Genomic DNA, 13,330 nt, shown 5'->3' with positions numbered 1-13,330 from the left:
GGAAAGGTCTGGCAAAACAGCAAAGATACGATCCCTGTCCTCAAAAGATTGTACCATCTGGCAGTGGAGACAGACGTGCATATAAGGCCGGATTAAGTATGTTTTAGTTGAGATTTCATGCTTGCTCGAGGAGCTGAAAGGGTAGATTAGGAGACCTCTAGTGTCTCTTCCACTAGGAGCCCTGGTGGCGCAGTGGCTAAGCACTCGGCTGTTAACTGAAAGATTGGTGGCTCGAACCAACCAGCTGCTCCTTGGGAGAAAGATGTGGCAGCCTGCTTCCATAAAAATTTCAGCCTTGAAAACTCTACGGGGGCAGTTTTATTCTGCCCTGTAGGGTCACAATGAGTCAGAATTAACTCAACGGCAATGGGAGTATCCCTTCCAGGGCCAGTGGTAGAATTCTCACCTTCTAAGTGGGAGACTTTGGTTCAGTACCTGGCCAAGGCACCTCACACATAGCTACCACTTATCTGTTAGTGGAAACTTGTGTGTTGCTATGATGCTGAACAGATTTCAGCAGTGCTTCCAAACTAAGGCCTGACAATCTGTTTCTGAGAATCAGCCAGTGAAAACCCTATGGATCACAACGGTCTGATTCACAACCAATCATGGGGATGGCAGCACAGGACTGGACAATGTCCCTTCCGTTGTGCATGGGGTCCCCATGAGTCGGGGCCCAACTCTGCAGCAGCTCACAACAACAGTATCTTTTTCTACTTTCTGTAAATCTTTCCAAATCAGTGTGGTAAGAAGCTGTGTTAGAACTGGATTCTAATGTATTTCTCTTTTAAATTGATAGTAAAATATGATTTGTGTGAAATAGTCAAAAGAGACAGCAAATCTGAGTGTCAGGGTTTTTTGAAAAAATTGATAAGATTAAGAACTTTCACTCTACATGTTGTTCTGTACGTTAATAGGAACATCTTTTATATCCAGTGTTTTATTTATGGGTCTTCATCAATACAGTAAGTTCACTTTGACTTTCTTGGAAGGGTAACCTCTAGTCTGGTCCTTGACTGAGGGAATAAGAAATGAAGGCATGGGGGAAAACCATATTTGTATGAGCTTTTCTAAAAGGGGAGGGAAAAAAATGACCCAGTTTTAAAAAATGGGCCCAGAAAATATACAAAAAGATAAAAATCACCGTCATACATGGCAATCAAGAGCATGTGCAGTGGTGTGATTGAGGATTGGGACGATAGCCTCACTTGGTGCCTTAATAATTTATGTTGACTCCAGGCCATTTAGATGTACGGGATTGTGGTGATTCTTTCACCAGGGTGCTGACTAGTAAGTATCCTGCACTTACTCTGTAGAATTGAAGTGTGAGTAACTTGAAGCCCCACTTCTCTCAAGCCTTTGTGGGTAGCGTGGAGTAATAGGGCCTCAGGATTGTGTTTGAGAGTCAGTAAAATAGTGGATTTGTTTTCCCATTGGCTTCAAAATTTATGTTCTTATTAAATAAATGAGAGGCACACATCTACTTGTTCTTCCTTTCGTTCTGCCAAGGCAGTATTTTTTTTATCTGTCCTGTTACCTTGTTCCAAAAATGATATGATAGAGCTTACAAAGACATCCACAGTGAATTACAAACTAGCAAGAAAAAAATTTTAAAAACCCATGTGTAAATGATGGATCAATGCATGATATGAAATGAACAATAGGAAATGATGTGGAATGGGATTTTGATTTTTAGCTTAAGAAATGTAGGTGGTTAACTTGGCAAGTGCTACAGATTTCCTCTGTAGAGGAAGGTAAGTTTTACCTAATAAATTTGTATAGAATGCCGTCATTCATTCAGTAGATAAGTATCAAAGTCCTCTTTCTTAAGCTCTAGACTACATCATGGGGATAAAAAAATCAAACATAACAGGGTCTCTGCTGGCATTAAGAAAAACTCAAAATAGACATCAAACAGCTAAATATAACACATCAAGTGCTGTAATATAGAGGTGTGACCCAAATGCTTAAGTATAGCAGGAAAGTCATTAAAGTAAGAAAGATGAATGTGGTATTCTCCTGGAAATTAGAGAAAGTTTTGTATTATAGCAGACTGTAGAGAAAGAGAGGATAGGAGGAATGAGGGGAGAAGAGAAAGGGAGATGGGGATGAGAGTCTAGAAAAAACAAGAGAAACCAAAGAGAAGAAACCCAATCATATTACCTGGAGCCTTAATGTCTTTCACTTCTGGGTTCACACCTCTTTCTGAGGCCCAGCTGCCTACCTGTTCATGGCTTCCATAGGGAACTTCAGTAGTCTTATGAGACATTTCTTTTTTCTTTTTCCTTATAAGCTATTGTTCATTACTGTTTTTTCTTTTAGAGTCCTTGAACAATTTTTTCTTTGCTAAATTCTGTCAGGATTTTGTAAACACTCCCAGGCTTTTGATGTGTTCTCTATTCTGATATGTCAGTTAGGTTTCATGGCTCTGTTCTTTAAAAATTATCCAATTTTGTTCCTGACTTTCCATTCTTCACTTTGATTAAACTTGTGGTCCCAAATTTCTTCAGCTATAGCCTTGTACACAGTTGTAGATGGTTTATGTAATCCATTATGTGTTGTTTTTTTTCCCCCTAGTGTTGTCTCAAGAGTGTAACCTTACTGATTGCACCTCACTTTTACATTTTGCCTCTGTTGGTTCTTCAGTTTTTCTTTTAATTTGTTCTTCCTTTCTCTCTTGCTTCTCCCCTTTCCCTGGTCCTTGCAGGTCCCTTTAACACACTCACCTTTCCGCCCTGGCATTCAGATCTTGTTGAAACTACACAGGATGACCAGCTACTCTTGCATTTAATAGACATGTCCCCAACTCTCAGAGGTATCATTTCCATTTTACAGATGAGGAAACTAAAGCACATAGACGTTAAATATCTTGCCCAAGGTCCTCTTGACTGAAAGTGGCACAGCTGGAATTCAGTCCCTCATTGGCTGCCTCCAGAGTCCATGCTGTTTTTTTCTCTCAGTCTGTTTAATTCATTTGGCTATTTGCTGACTGATTTACACATAACTTAATCTTAACAACATGTTGTAACTAATGATTATACCTGTAACTCCAGCAGGGAAAGAATAATTACCCAAGTTCATTTGAATTGTATTTTGGGTTAATTTCTTGGCTTCAGCTTTCTGTCTGTTGCTAGCTTGTCCTGGGCACGTGGGTCCGTATCAGTGTTGTCTGTCTTAAAGAGTAATAATGGATGGGCCCGGCCATGGTCTTTTTGAACAGTAACAGATTGAATACTATGGTGGAGCATGGAATCTTCTTGAAAGGTATGTGTCACATGTAAGTGATGTATATGGAAAGTAAAACATGCTGAAATCTTGCTGGCATAACAGAATAAGGGACTAAAAGTAGTTCTGCTGTGATACAGTTCTGCATAGGTTATTTTAAAACTGTTCAAAAGTGCCTTAAAGATGACGTTGTCATTTACTGTAATTTATTGAAAAAATTTTCCCCTCTAAACGGCCGTGGGTTAGTGGGTGGTTTTTAATAATAGTTTACTTGTTCTGCCAGTATTCCTGTGAGGAAAAGAATGTCCTGGTGGAATGACACCCATTTTTTCTTTTAATTACAGAAATAGCATCTTCAGATAGTACTCAACAATAATAGAATTATAAAAAGCAAAATGTCCTCTCCGCCCTGAAATCCTACCCTCCAGAGATAACTTCTATTAATAGCTTGCTGTTTACTTCCAAATATATTTTCTCTTTCTTCCTCTTGCACACATTTGAGGGTGTACACATATTTTTAAAATAAAAAAATTAAAAAGATTTAGAAGTATATTTAACAATATACTATTTTTTTTTATGGAAATATACACAGCAGAACATATATCCCTTCAGCAATTTCTGCATGTACAGTTCAACGACACTGGTTACATTTTTCACTTTGTGTCACTATTCTTGCTATCTCTACCCATGTTGTTTTACCATCATTGGCTTAGATTTGTTACCTCTCTAAACTTCTGGTCTATGCTTTAGAGTTACTGTTGTCACCATGTCATATGGATAGTTCTTTAAAAGAGCACAGTGCTCAAGGCAAACATTCGTTACTAATTTAGCAACACTGTTGTTTAGTTTAAAGATGACTTCAGGGGATAGTTTTGGTTCAAGGCTTAAAGATTTGTTCAGGGCAATAGATTCTAGGGTTCTTCCAGTCTCAGTAGGTCCAGTAAGTCTGAATTCCTTAAGAATTTGAAATTCTGTTCCACATTTTCCCAAACCTTTTGATCAGGATTCATCTATAGCGTCCTTGATCAAAATGTTTAGTAAGGGTAGCCAGGCACCATCCAGTTCTTCTGGTTTCATGACAGAGGAGGCAGTATTTCATGGAGGCAGTTAAACCTGCTGTCCAGTTCCTTCTTCAGTTCCGGGGCTTTCTTATTTTGCTGCTGGTCTAGGCAGATTTTTATGTCTTGAATGGCCATTAGCAAGTTTCTAAGATGCCAGGCACTACTCACCAAACTAGAGGGCAGAACAGAAACTTTAAAAACAGTATTAGGCTAATTGACTGGGCAGTTCCATGAAGCCACAGGACACTAAACCTTCAAACTAAGAGAGCTAATCTCATTAAGTATTTGATCGTACCTGTGTTCTCTCTCTTTTTTTTGTTTGCTGTTATTGTAAAATTATATATAACACATTAGCCATTTCAGCCCTTTCCTGATAACATTTAACAATATACTAAATTTAATAAAAATTATATATTAGAGTTTTTAACTTGTGGTTTATTTTTCGACTTAGTTACATATGAATATCTTTGCATGCCAGTACAAAAAGTTGTTTTAATAGTTGTGTAGTATTTCATCACTTATTCTTATCTCTGTGATGGACAAGTAGGTTGTTTTTGATTTTTAATGTAAAATGTGGCATCTTTGTGCATGGATATATGTGGACCTGTGATGGGCATTAGAAATAGCATTTGGAGATAGAATAAAACAAAAAAAACCAAACCTGTTTCTTTCGAGTTGATTCCGACTCATAGTGACCCTATAGGACAGTGTAAAATTGCCCCATAGGGTTTCCAAAGAGCGCCTGGTGGATTCGAACTGCTGACCTTTTGGCTAGCAGCCATAGCTCTTAACCAGTATGCCACCAGGGTTTCTGGGGACAGAATAGTGATATGTTAATATGTATTTATATAGGACTTTGTAGTCTTTAAATACATGTATATACCTTATCTTCTTAATCTTTACACCGTGAGAATATTCAGGTACTATTAGTCCCAGTTCAGATTTTTAGCGAGATTAACTAAATTGCTCTAAGTGTCAGAGTCAGAACTGGACCACAGGTCTTATCTCCATTGCTGGATTAGTGTGACGAACTTGCCCAAGTGAGCAAGATTAGCTGATCAGCTAGGTAGTGTTCCTTATTGTATTCTAGACCTTAGGACTCTTGCTCCAGAAAAGAGAGCCTTCTCCTCAGTCTGTGGATATTCTCTAGGGCAAAATATGATCATGTCACTCCGGCTAAAATGCTTTATTGGCCCATCCATCATTGACTAGATCAGAGTTTCAGAACATGCCCTAAGAGTGCTGGATCTCTAGAGCATTGCTATAGTCACATAAGTGTGGGAGGGACTTCTGACCAATTCGCTCCTTAGATTTACAGTGGCACCAAGCTCTCTTCCCCTGCTTGCCCCACCGACTCGGGGACATAGCCAGTGCACTCTGCTCATACTCTGTTCAAGGACCCCTTGGGTCAGGTTACTGCTTATTTGCCTACTTGTTTGCTCTGGCTGCCTGCTGGTCCCCCATGCGCGGCCCATACCAGCTGCCCTGGCACTCTCAGAATACCACCCCCCCCCCAGCCACCAGGAAACTGTTTAAAACTATAGTTGAATCTTGTTAGACCCATGGGCCCAGGCTCCTTCAGAATACCATTGAATATTAATTTACCAAGCCCCTGTTTGCCTCACTCACTGCTTGGAGTCTGTTTCCTGTATTCTTATTCTTGAATTCTCTCACCCAGCCAATGTCCAGGCCTCCTCTCTCCCAAACCCTTACCCTGTGCCCTCTGTCTGCTCCATGGCCAGCAAACTCCATTATATACTTAGCCTCTGTCTTCTCTGATACGTGGCAGTGCAAGGATATTGTGTCCTCGTTGGTACTCAGGTGGGGACTTTTCATTCTTGCCCTCCATATCTTTAGGTCAGGGTGTCTAGTGGGTGTCCTCCTTCTTCCCTGTGAGCTTTCTGGATGTTATTTCCCATTGGTCTGTATAACCCATATCTCTATGGTACCTGTCATCTTCTGCTTCATTTTTGGCTTCTCCTTCTTGTGATCATTGACCACCTCCGTGTTCCTCTTTCTTCACTGAAAAATTTGGCAGATGGCCTGCAGCCTTCTTCCCCACCCCCCAACTCCCATCATCATACTTGGAACACCAGTACAACTGACTCAGCCATTTCTTCATCAGTCAATCTCCAGCGACCTTCTTTTCCATTCCACTCCTGCTCACTGCTATGGTGGGCTTAACCCGTAGCTGTACCACCACCTTTGAAACCTCTGATTCAAACATCTCATTCCCTGACTGCCATCCCCTGCCCCTCTAGCGAGGAGCCCTGGTGGCACAGTGGTTAAAGCACTTGGCTGCCAACCAAAAGGTCAGTGGTTCGAACCTACCAGCTACTCCACAGGAGAAAGATGTGGCCGTCTGCTTCTGTAAAGACTTACAGCCTTTGAAACCATATGGGGCAGTTCTACTCTGTCGCTGTGAATTGGAATCAACTCGATGGCTGTGGGTTACCCCTCTAGCTCACTTGCTTAAGTACAGTTGTAACTGGTCTTTTTCCTCACCAGGACTACTGCCAATTCCTTCTTCCTATCAGCCTCTTCCTGTCTCTCACTTTTCCTTAAGAGGCTTAAAATTCTGTTTTCCACATTATGTTTGCTCTCTTTCTATCAACCTCCACTCCCTTGTCCATCTTTCAGTGCTCATGCGTACCTAGAAAACCCCAACTCTTCTTTTTTAATAATTTATTTTTGTTGTTGAAAATGATGCACAGCAGAACGTATACCAATTCAACAATTTCTACGTGTACAGTTCAGTGGCATTGATTACATTATTCAAGTTGTGCAGTTGTTTTCACCCTCCTTTTCTGTATGTTCCTCCTCCATTAACATAAACTTACTGTCCCGTGTGCCTCTTAACTAACCTTTGAAGTTGTTGTTATTTGTTTGATCCCATGTAGATAGTTCATTGGAAGAGTGCAGTGCTCCAAAGCAGACATTGTTACTAAGTAAGCTAAACTTTAATTGCGGAAACCCCAAGTCTTTTTTTTTTTTTTAATTTTTATTGTACTTCAGGTGAAGGTTTACAGAACAAACTGGTTTCTCGTTAAACAGCATACATGTTGTTTTATGATGTTGGTTAACCACCCCATGACAAGTCAACATTCTTCCTTTTCAACCTTAGGTTCCCTGTTACCAGCTTTTCTGTCCCCTCCTGCCTTCTAGTCCTTGCCCCAGGGCTGGTGTGTCCCTTTAGTCTCGGAAACCCCAACTCTTTTTTTTTTTTAATTTTTGCCCCTCTCCCACCCTCACTCCCTCCCCCACTCATAACCACGAAAGAATCTTTTCTCAGTTTAAACTGTTTCTCAAGTTCTCATAATAGTGGTCTTATATAATATTTGTCCTTTTGGAGCTGACTGGTTTTACCCAGCATAATGCCTTCCAGGCTCCTCCATGTTATGAAATGTTTCACAGATTCCTCACTGTTCTTTATCGATGTGTAGTATTCCATTGTGTGAATATACCATAATTTATTTATCCATTCATCTGTTGATGGGCACCTTGGTTGCTTCCATCTTTTTGCTATTGTAAACAGCGCTGTAGTGAACATGGGTGTGCATATATCTGTTCATGTACAGGCTCTTATTTCTCTAGGATATATTCCAAGGAGTGGAATTGCTGGATCGTATGGTAGTTCTATTTCTAGCTTTTTAAGGAAGCGCCAAATCAATTTCCAAAGTGGTTGTACCATTTTACATTCCCACCAGCAGTGTATAAGTGTTCCAATCTCTCCGCAGCCTCTCCAACATTTATTATTTTGTGTTTTTTGGATTAATGGCAGCCTTGTTGGAGTGAGATGAAATCTCATTGTAGTTTTGATCTGCATTTGTTTAATGGCTAATGACCGTGAACATTTCCTCATATATCTGTTAGCTACTTGAGTGTCTTCTTTAGTGAAGTGTCTATTCATACCTTTTGCCTATTTTTTAACTAGGTTATTTGTCTTTTTGTAGTTGAGTTTTTGCAGTATCGTGTAGATTTCAGAGATCAGGTGCTGATCAGAAATGTCATAGCTAAAAACTTTTTCCCAGTCTGTAGGTAGTCTTTTTTACTCTTTTGGTGAAGTCTTTGGATGAGCACAGGTGTTTGATTTTTAGGAGCTCCCAGTTATCTAGTTTTTTTTCTACATTCTTAATAATGTTTTGTGTACTGTTTATGCCATGTATTACAGCTCCTAACGTTGTCCCTATTTTTTCTGCCATGATCTTTATGGTTTTAGATTTTATATTTGGGTCTTTGATCCATTTTGAGTTAGTTTTTGTGCATGGAGTAAGGTATGGGTGTTGTTTCATTTTTTTTGCAGATGGATATCCAGTTATGCCAGCACCATTTGTTAAAAAGACTGTCTTTTCCTATTTAACTGTTTTGGGGCCTTTGTCAAATATCATCTGCTCATATGTGGATGGATTTATGTCTGGATTCTCAATTCTGTTCCATTGGTCCATGCATCTGTTGCTGTACCAGTACCAGGTTGTTTTAACTACTGTGGCGGTATAATAGGTTCTAAAATCAGGTAAAGTAAGGCCTCCCACTTTGTTCTTCTTTTTCAGTAATGCCTTATTTATCTGGGGCCTCTTTCCCTTCCATATGAAATTGGTGATTTGGTTCTCCACCTCATTAAAGAATGTCATTGGGATTTGGATTGGAATTGCATTAAATGTATAGATCGCTTTTGGTAGAATAGACATTTTTATAATGTTAAGTCTTCCTATCCACAAGCAAGGTATGTTTTTCCACTTATGTAAGTCTCTTTTGGTTTCTTGCAGAAGTGTACTGTAGTTTTCTTTGTATAAGTCTTTTACATCTCTGGTAAAATTTATTCCTAAGTATTTTATCTTCTTTGGGGGCTACAGTAAATGGCATTGATTTGGTGATTTCCTCTTCAATGTTCTTTTTGTTGGTGTAGAGGAATCCAGCTGATTTTTGTATGTTTATCTTGTATCCCGCTACTCTGCTGAACTCCTCTTACTAGTTTCAGTAGTTTTCTGGAGGATTCCTTAGGGTTTTCTGTGTATAAGATCATGTCATCTGCATATAGAGATACTTTTACGTCTTCCTTGCCAATCTGGATGCCCTTTATTTCTTTATCTAGCCTAATTGCTCTGGCTAGGACCTCCAGCACAATATTGAATAAGAGCAGTGATAAAGGGTATCTCTGTCTGGTTCCTGATCTCAATGGGAATGTTTTCAGGCTCTCTCCATTTAGGGTGATGTTGGCTGTTGGCTTTGTATAAATGCCCTTTGTTATGTTGAGAAATTCGGAAAACCCCAACTCTTGATGAATCCACCTTCATGTCTGCAGTGGAGCAGATGAAACACATCTGAGCATGGAGTGAGAATGTCTGGATTTGAACAGCCAGTTTATACTTGTAACATTGTGACCTTGAGCAAGTAACCTAATTACTCTAGACTTTAGCTTCCTTATCTGTAACTTGAGGATAGTAGTACCTACTGTTGACAGACTCCTTGTTCTACCTCCACATCAGAGTAGACATGGTTAAGGAGGATGCAGGAAGAGCAACAGGCTAAATCAATAGCTTCCATCATAAACCAGCACATACAGGGCACCAGAGGAGTCTCTGCCTGTACATCTTCCCAGTCCTTGGGTTTCCTTCCAGGCAACCACGCCGGGGAGTACAACAGAAGAAATAACAAGGATGTGCTACTGCATCACTTATTACCTATACTCTCTTAACCAAAATCTGCTGAGAATTACCATGCCTGCTGTGCACAGAAATTCTGTGAAGTAGGCTCAAGGTTTTTAAAACATAATTTGTGTTCTTTGGTTTATTTGGTGACTTCACCTTTTTTTTACAGTGAAAACTCCCAAGGTGGAGCTAGCTAGACCACCTGTGGCTCAACTTTTTTGGTTTTTACTTTTTACTTCATGATTTTTCTCTTTGTGACACCGTAAGCTTGGGAGGGAGCTCTGTAGCTGGAGAGAGTAAGAGTGAGAGAGATGTAGTTTCTGCCTCAGTGAAACACTTTGGTCTAACTCAGCTGGATCGAACTTTTAAGCTTACAAAACTGTAAACATTCTGGAGGTTCGCTTTTCCTATTTTGATTCTTTTTCCACAGGGAGTCTCTGGGTGGTACAAATGGCTTATGCTCTTGGCTGCTAACCAATAGGTTGGAGGTTTGAGTCCACTGAAAGATGCTTTGGAAGAAAGGCCTGGTGATCTGTTTCTAAAAAATTAGCCATTGAAAACCCTGTGGAGCACTGTTATACTCTGACACACATGCAATCGCCGTGAGTTGAAATAAACTGGATGGCATTTGATCTCTACCCCACCCAGCAAGGTCTAGATGACCTATACACAATTACCTTTTGTCACTCTCATTGTTCGTTTACTGTTCCCTTTCCTTTCCCCAGTACAATAGAATTTCTCTTCGGAATTATTTTCTGACGGATGCTTTCATTCAATACCTGCACTGTATGATTATTAGGATTAAATGTAACATTTAATTTAACAACTATTTATTGACTGCCTACTACATGTCAGGTGCTGTGTTAGGCAATGGGATACAGTGTTGAATAAAATAGAACAAAACCCTTAACCTTCTTGAAGCTGACACTCCAGCGGAGATGTACGTATGTAGGTATGACACTAGCCACTTACCATTTAGCCAGCATCACTTCTCTTTTGCTCATTAAAGAACTGCCTGGCGCATGGTGAATCATCAGTAAATGTTTAGGATCATCATCGTTACCTTCATCATTAGGGCCTCCCCTTGCCCTGAAATCGTCTGAGGCCCTCAAATTAGCCTGCTCTCCCATGTTATTTGTTTACTAACATATTTCTAATATTCGTCCAGTGCCTGCCACATAACAGGTACTCAATAAATATTTATTCAGTGAGTAAGTAAATAAAGGAGGCCTGTTTAACTGAGTTTACCTCAGTGTTTCTCATGGAGTCTCCTGGAGTTCCTCGTAGAAGAATACGTCTGTACATCCTGGGTGAGAAACACAGACAGTACAATGAAGTCCCAACCGTGGCCTCCCAGGCTGTGTACTATCTGGCCCCTGCCCTCCTCTCCAGCCCAGCTGACGTCTTCCTGTTCTTCAGCCATCACACACTGTGATTACTGTGGCACACCAGGCTGTTTTCCCTTTGCTGTTTCATTGAACTTTTTGTTTCCTCTGCCTGGAATGTCTTTTTTTCTTCATGCTTTTATGAGAATCTCCTCTTCATCTTTTAAGTTGTAACCTAAGCATCTCTTTTTAACTCCCCTCCCCCACTGTGAGTTCGATTTTTTTCTTTGTGCCTCTAGTTGTTTCTGTGAGTGACTGTCTTCCTTACTAGACGGTGAGCATCTTAAGAAAAATATTTTCTTGGTTTTGAATCATTAAGGCTTAACACAGTGTCTGGCTCATAGGAAGAGTTTAATGTTTGTTGAAAATGAATGTTTTTTTGGTGGTAAACACTTGGGGTTACGTGCCTCTGCTTTTGTGGGTAATCTCTTATGTGGACATTTTAGATCTGTCACGCCTTGGTTCTGGCTCCTGAGCTTGAATAGAAAACAATCTTAGGACTAGGTGGGTTTAGCATTTATCCCCTTGTGTTCCTAGAGCTTTGGCAGTTCCTGTTGTGTTCTGCCTTGTCTCTGTATACTTTGAAGTTCCTACCAACACACACAAATACTCTCTTTTTGAAGGTTTGCCCTGAGGTATTTCAAGGACACTTCCCCAGTTTTTCAGAGACTCTTCCTAGAGAGTTCAGACGCTAATCCAGTCCGCTATGGGCGCCGGCGGATGAAGCTCCGGGACCTAATGGAAGCGGCCTACAAGTTTCTGCAGCAAGAGCAGTCTGTATTCCGGGAGCTCTGGGACTGGAGTGTGTGTGTCCCTCTCCTCAGAAGCCATGACACCTTGGTCCGCTGGTGAGTATCTTTGGGGCATGTCCTGTGCACCTTGCATGGGGATGGCACACGGGGTGTGGAGAGAAAGAAAACTATTTTATTTTTGTTCTTGTCCCTTTTGGGTTCTTACTCCCTTTCTTTAAGCATGTGTCACATGAAAGGGAACGAAATGGTACGAAACGTGAAGTAGACATCCCAGGGTTAGTTCTACCGGAATGGAATTCTCCCTTTTTCATTTTCAGTTAATTCATCGTGCCTGATGTATATTTTCTGCTCTTAATCGTATGTGATAGTAATTCTTTAAGATTTCAGTTTTTAGTGTTCAGTTGACTCGTAAATTTTCTTTATTCCTTAGAGTCAACTGCAGATCAGTTGAATTTCCATGCTTTTTTTTTTCTCCTTCAGGTACACAGCCAATTGTCTTGCTTTGGTCACCTGTATGAATGAAGAGCACAAGTTATCATTCCTTAAGAAGATTTTCAGTAGTGAGGAATTGATTCATTTCAGGTTGAGGTAAGCAGGCTTCTTCCTGGAGAACTTGATGTGACTTTCCTGGTCATTAAAGTAACTGATGAGATCCTGATTTTCCCCAGGTTACTAGAAGAGGCCCAGCTGCAGGACTTGGAGAAGGCCTTGGTTTTGGCCAATCCAGAATCCTCCCTTTGGCGTAAGGAGAAGGAGCTGCAGTACTTACAGGGACACCTTGTTTCAGCAGACCTGTCCTCCAGGGTGACTGCTGTCTGTGGTGTGTTGCTGCCTGGGCAGCCGCTGGCCCCTGGGGAGCAGGTATGTTGACATACGTTGAGTGCGTGGCACCCCCCCCCCCCGCCACCTCCCTTGTGCCCTGCTAAACAGTGAGTGTGCTCTTTCCCTTGGCTTGGCTCTGTGTACTAGGTGTCAGCCAAATCGAAGTTGCTTAATTACTACATTTTTGGAAGCGTTGAGGGAGGGATTAAGAGAAATTTACCAAGTGCCCTCCTCCCTGGTGTCCCTTTGTCCCTCTTTAATATTAAATTAGCAACAGTAATGGTGCCTGTGTGATGCCTTTAACTTTAGCAAAGTTCTTCCACATGTTTTCTTGTTTGCATGCTACGACAGATATGCAAACCTGAGTAACATATTTTGTGATCCCATATTTATGTGAAACAGTCAGAATGATTTGCCAAGAGACCCTTGAGCTGCTC

General features: G+C 40.8%; 1 protein-coding gene across 4 annotated transcripts in view; it reads left to right on the top strand.

The window, feature by feature from the left end:
- The window catches only part of MDN1 (midasin AAA ATPase 1), a 180,378-nt gene that overhangs the window by 26,243 nt on the left and 140,805 nt on the right, over nucleotides 1-13,330 (top strand). For all 4 annotated transcript variants that reach the window (XR_002784801.2, XM_010602811.3, XM_023543791.2 and 1 more), the window contains 3 exons: nucleotides 11,943-12,167; nucleotides 12,552-12,659; nucleotides 12,740-12,932. Coding sequence is in view for 3 of the 4 variants with exons in the window: in XM_010602811.3 (XP_010601113.2) it covers nucleotides 11,943-12,167; nucleotides 12,552-12,659; nucleotides 12,740-12,932 (526 nt within the window). In the remaining variant the exon portion in view is untranslated. The remainder of the gene's footprint in view (nucleotides 1-11,942; nucleotides 12,168-12,551; nucleotides 12,660-12,739; nucleotides 12,933-13,330) is intronic.

The sequence above is a fragment of the Loxodonta africana genome, chromosome 1, assembly GCF_030014295.1.
Source record: "Loxodonta africana isolate mLoxAfr1 chromosome 1, mLoxAfr1.hap2, whole genome shotgun sequence".
Lineage (NCBI taxonomy): Eukaryota > Metazoa > Chordata > Mammalia > Proboscidea > Elephantidae > Loxodonta > Loxodonta africana.
This window is presented reverse-complemented; position numbering and strand designations above follow the sequence as displayed.